Source organism: Tupaia chinensis, unplaced genomic scaffold (assembly GCF_000334495.1).
Source record: "Tupaia chinensis unplaced genomic scaffold, TupChi_1.0 Scaffold000178_1, whole genome shotgun sequence".
In the NCBI taxonomy this organism is placed as follows: domain Eukaryota; kingdom Metazoa; phylum Chordata; class Mammalia; order Scandentia; family Tupaiidae; genus Tupaia; species Tupaia belangeri.
Genome location: NW_006159653.1, coordinates 1,460,662 through 1,465,212, shown reverse-complemented (window position 1 = coordinate 1,465,212; position 4,551 = coordinate 1,460,662). Strand labels below are relative to the sequence as shown.

Sequence of the window (4,551 nt, the reverse complement as noted above, 5' to 3'; positions counted from 1 at the left end):
TGTGCGCTCTCCTGTGTGTCTGTGTGTGTGATGGGGTGTGCGCTCACCTGTGTCTGTGTGTGTGTCACTGGGTGTGCGCTCACCTGTGTCTGTGTGTGTGTGTCACCGTATGTGTTCGTTTGCCCCTGTGTGTGTGTCACAGGGTATGTGCATGTGTGTGTGCATCGTGGGGTGTGCGCTTGCCAGGGAGGGGAGAGGCAGAGAGATTCAGACAGAGGAAGCGAGAAATCACCCCCAAGGGGCTGGCCACACTGCAGTCCCTTCTCCATTCTCCTGGGATTTGGGCACACACACGTGGGCCCCACGTGGTTTTCAAGCCTCCAGGTCCAGAGCTAGAACCACGGTCAGCCATGTGGGATTCCAGCACCATGACACCCACTGCCGGTCCCCAGAGCCATTTCCACTCACTCGTCCTCCACACCGCCTGCTCCGTGTCCCCCCGTGCTGCCCCTTCATCCTGATGGTCCCCCATTTTCCCGCCCAGTCCCTGCCGGCCCACCCCGGCCTGCCCGCAGAGCCCTGCCCCTCCTGCGAGCTCCTGCCTGTGCTGCAGGCAGTCCGCTGACCACTCGGGCTCGGAGCTCGGCCCCATAGAGGAGCATCTAATAACATCGATTCCTCCAGCACAGAACGGAACCTGGGCAGGGCCGGCCATGCCCCGTGACTCAGAGTGCTTTGGGGCAGGGCACCGGGCCAACGGCGGCTAGTGGTCAGGTGCTGGACTCCCCACCCGACCAGAGCCACGTCTGGACCTGGAGGCTTGACGATCACGCCAGGTGCCCGGAATCCAAGTGGGGAGGGGGCAGAGTGGCTCCCCGGGCGGCTCTCGGTCCCCTCCACTCTCTCTCCCTCTTTTCTGGCGAGTGCACATACCATGTGACCGTTCAAAATAAGAGAGAGAGAAGCACCTGCTCCTCGCGAGAGAGCCGAGACCGCCGGGCCGGCCCCACCGCCAGCTCAGGCAGGAGTGAGCACGAGGCCACCAGCGCTTGGCGCCGTCTGCTGCACGGAGACACCTCCTCCAGGCTGGTGCTCTTGCTCCAGAGGCCCTGCGTGGCCTCGGGAGCCGGCCAGACCAGCTGAAGCCAGAGGTGCACTATGGCAAGGCCACCGGGCGTCCCTGGGGCTCTGACAGGAGCACGCTAGCTTCTGGAAGACCCGCTCCTTCCTCCATCCCAAGTCAGCCTCCAGGACGGGCCCCCCATGGTCCAGCTGGCGCACCTTCACGGGTGCCCGGAGGCAGGTGACCCTATGTAGGGACGCCAGGCAGACATCCCAGCAGGTGTCCCCTGGAGGCTCTGGCTGCACGGGGGGAGCAGCACCCGGCAGGGCCTTCCGTATGCTCCGGGTGCTCCCACAGAGCCACGTGAGGTCAGCCAGCCTCCGCCCCGACAGGACAGGGCTCCTCAGCAACAGGCCCTGCACAGACATGGAAGCCTGCCCTGGGCCCGAGCTCGCCCCACCCCACGGCCTCGGCATATAGCTCTTACTCCTCCCGAGGGCGGCTCTCACCTGGGGAAGAGCCCCACGCACAGTGGACGGTCCAGCCGCCTGGATCAGGCTCCACACAGCTCTACGTGTGGAATCACTTGGAGGCACTCACAGACCGCTAGGGACTGCCCTGGACCCAGAGCCCCTCCGGAGTGGGAGAGGTGTGGAGGCTGAGGCGTGAAGGCCTGGCAGCGGACCCTGGCCCACACGACCTGCAGTCCTAGGGCCGAGGAGCAGAGCGGAGAGCCCCTGCCGCTGTTCCCAGGTCGCCCATGTCCTGATCCACCTCCCTGGCTTGTTGGCAGAAGCCCAGCTCAGAGCACCAGGCTGGCTGGCCAGAGTAGCCTAGCGTCCATGGCCCTGGTGTCGGGAGCATGCTGGGCCGTCTGCCTGCTGAGCACGGGCTGTGGTCCCCGTGGTCCCTGTGCTCCCTCGGGCAGCGCGGGTGCTCAGGTGCTGGCGCCCACAGCTCCTGCCCCATGGACACACCAGGCTTGTTGGGATCCTGCCCGAGCTGCCAGCTAGCCCCACATGTGCCCACTGGGTTCCAGCGGGGAGGGTCCCGAAGGCGCATTGACCAGCAGCAGGACAGCAGCGCAGCCCTGGGGGCTCTGGCGTGGGCTGCGCTCGGCCCCTTTCCCGAGCCGAACTGCATGGAGAGGGGAAAGGGTCCCCTCCAGCAGAGGGCCCGGAGCACCACTTAGACTGGGTGCTCATGTGGACAAGGCCCATTGGTGCAGGGAGACCGCCATGCCCTCTCGTCTGAAGCCTGCAACCCCGGCCAGCGCTGAGACGCCATCGGCAAATCTCAGTGGTAACCTGTGGCACACCAAGCAGCCTGCCTCCGGCTGCCGGGTCACAGAAATGAGCAAGGCCTGAGGGACAGTCACAGCCACAGGGGCGTCAGAGCTGGGCAGCATGCGGGCCCGGGTGGGGCGGGTGTCGGGAGGTCCAGGGAGACCCCAGGCAGTGGCGGGCTCTGCTCCCTGTCACACAGCGGGGTGAGGTCGCTGCTTCTGAGAATCGTGCTTGCCGACGGGCCTGAGCTCCCACGACGGGGAAATGAGGTCAGACCCGGGTGTGGGGGGCACACCGGCCCGCACCTGCCCTCTGGGAGGTAGGCGTGTCAGACGCATCAGTGCCCTGAGGGGCACGGGGCGCCGCCCTCACCTGGGAGGAGGGCTGGTGGCAGACCTGGCTCTCCCACGACATCTTCACGACATGGGTGTTAAGTTTGTGATTACAAGAAAAGGAGGGTCAGCGGGTGGCTCAGTGGTTAAGGCACTAGACTCCCATGTGTCTGCAGTTCGAGTCTTGGACCCAGCGCTCGACACTCAGGGTGCGTGTACATCCATGCTTTCTTACTTTCCTGCCTGCCTCTCCAGTGAGCATGCACACCCTGTAGCAGAAGTCCCTCAGACCCAGAGGGCTCTGGCTGTCTCACGGGGAGCTGGGTGAACCTGTGCCTGCCCGTCACCTGTGGCTGTGTGTTCCCTGCCCACAGCTGGGCGTGCTGCTGCTGTGGAGGCTGGACCAGAGGGGCCGAGCGCAAGGGACACCCCTGCTGAGACACGCATACGGGAGGCACCTTACTCACTGCGTCTTCCGGCCACCACCTCCCGGCGAGTGAGTGTGAAGCCTGCAGGGGCCTGAGCAAGTGTCTCTGCCGGGGCAGGGGGGAACGGGAGGGCCACAGCCTGTCACTCTGGGGCAGCAGGAAACCTTGCCTTTTGCACCTCCTGCTCCAGGGACCTGGCTCAGCTGGCAAAGGCGGCCGTGAGTGGCGACGAGAAAGCCCTGGACATGTTCAACTGGAGGAAAAGCAGCTCCGGGGGCTCCCTGAAGACGGGCTCTCCGGAGGGACTGTCCCTCTTCGTCAGCCTGGCCGACGGTGAGGCTTTCACAGTGGTGGGAGGGCTTTCTGGCTGAGGCAAAACGGGCATGAAGCACCCCATCACCGGCTGCTGCAGGCCCCCGGCATTCAGCGTGGCTTCGATGGGTCCCCACACAGCCAGCCACATCCCTGCTGGTGTTCTGGGCGTTTCCGCAGGGAGGCTTTTAGTCCCCATGCACACACTGCATGGCACCTGAGACAGCAGGGTGGTTTGGGAGAGACCTTTCCAGGATCCCCCATCACAGGCTGCGAAATCAGCGGGCCCCTCTGTGCGCCAGGTCCCCCATCACAGGCTGCGAGATCAGCGGGCCCCTCTGTGCGCCGGGTCCCCCATCACGGGCTGCGAGATCAGCGGGCCCCTCTGTACGCTGCGTCCTTGGGTCAAACCTGGGCAAAGCATGAGCAGCATTGACCGTGGTCCATGGAAGGCTGTGGACCCCTGACCTCGGTGGTGTGACTGTCCCCAGCTCCCACTTGATGTCCGCAGGGAGGCCGGCTGCCTGTGATGGCCACTCTGCGCTGTTGCAGGGATCTCTTGGCGGAGAGAGAGGACAGCCCTGCTGCCGGCCCTGCCCAGAAGCTCAGTCCTGAAGGGAGGAGGGAACCAGGCGGCAGCAGATGGAGTCTTGGGCTTCAGTTTTTAAATAACAGAGGCCTTTCGTTTCAGAGGGGAGGGAGGGCCAGCTGGTGAGTTGGTGGCTAGGGTTGCCTACTAAGGAGTTGGAGTCCTGGGTGTGGCGGCTTGGAGGACATGCCAGGCACATGTGTGTGCCCGCGGCTTGGAGGACATGCCAGGCACATGTGTGTGCCCGAAATCCCAAATGGAGAGGGGGATGGGGCAGGGGTTGAGCACGGCCGTCCTCCGTGGGGAGCGCCCTCACTCCCCACCGCCCAGGGAGCACACGCTCCCTCTAACACATGGTTCCCATTCATTCACTAAAGAAAGCGATTGCAAAGAGAATCTAATAGAATGCTGATACAGCTCTCAGGAGGCAGTGGAGAGGTGGAGCTGCAGAGAGGGACTGAGGCGTCCCGGAGTAGGGGAGGACTGGTCCCAGGGGGCTCGCCGAGCACGTGCTGTCCGGGAGGCCGGGGCACCGCTCGGGAAACTCCTTCACCGGAGGGGTCGTGGCCGTGAGCGCTGACAACCAGGCCCGCCGTGGGGG

General features: G+C 64.8%; 1 protein-coding gene across 1 annotated transcript in view; it reads left to right on the top strand.

The window, feature by feature from the left end:
• Positions 1-4,551, top strand: part of IFT140 (intraflagellar transport 140) — a gene marked incomplete in the record, with an annotated part of 90,850 nt that overhangs the window by 11,482 nt on the left and 74,817 nt on the right. Inside the window, 2 exon segments of the mRNA XM_027771038.1 lie at positions 2,996-3,117; positions 3,240-3,382. Coding sequence (XP_027626839.1) covers positions 2,996-3,117; positions 3,240-3,382 — 265 coding nt within the window.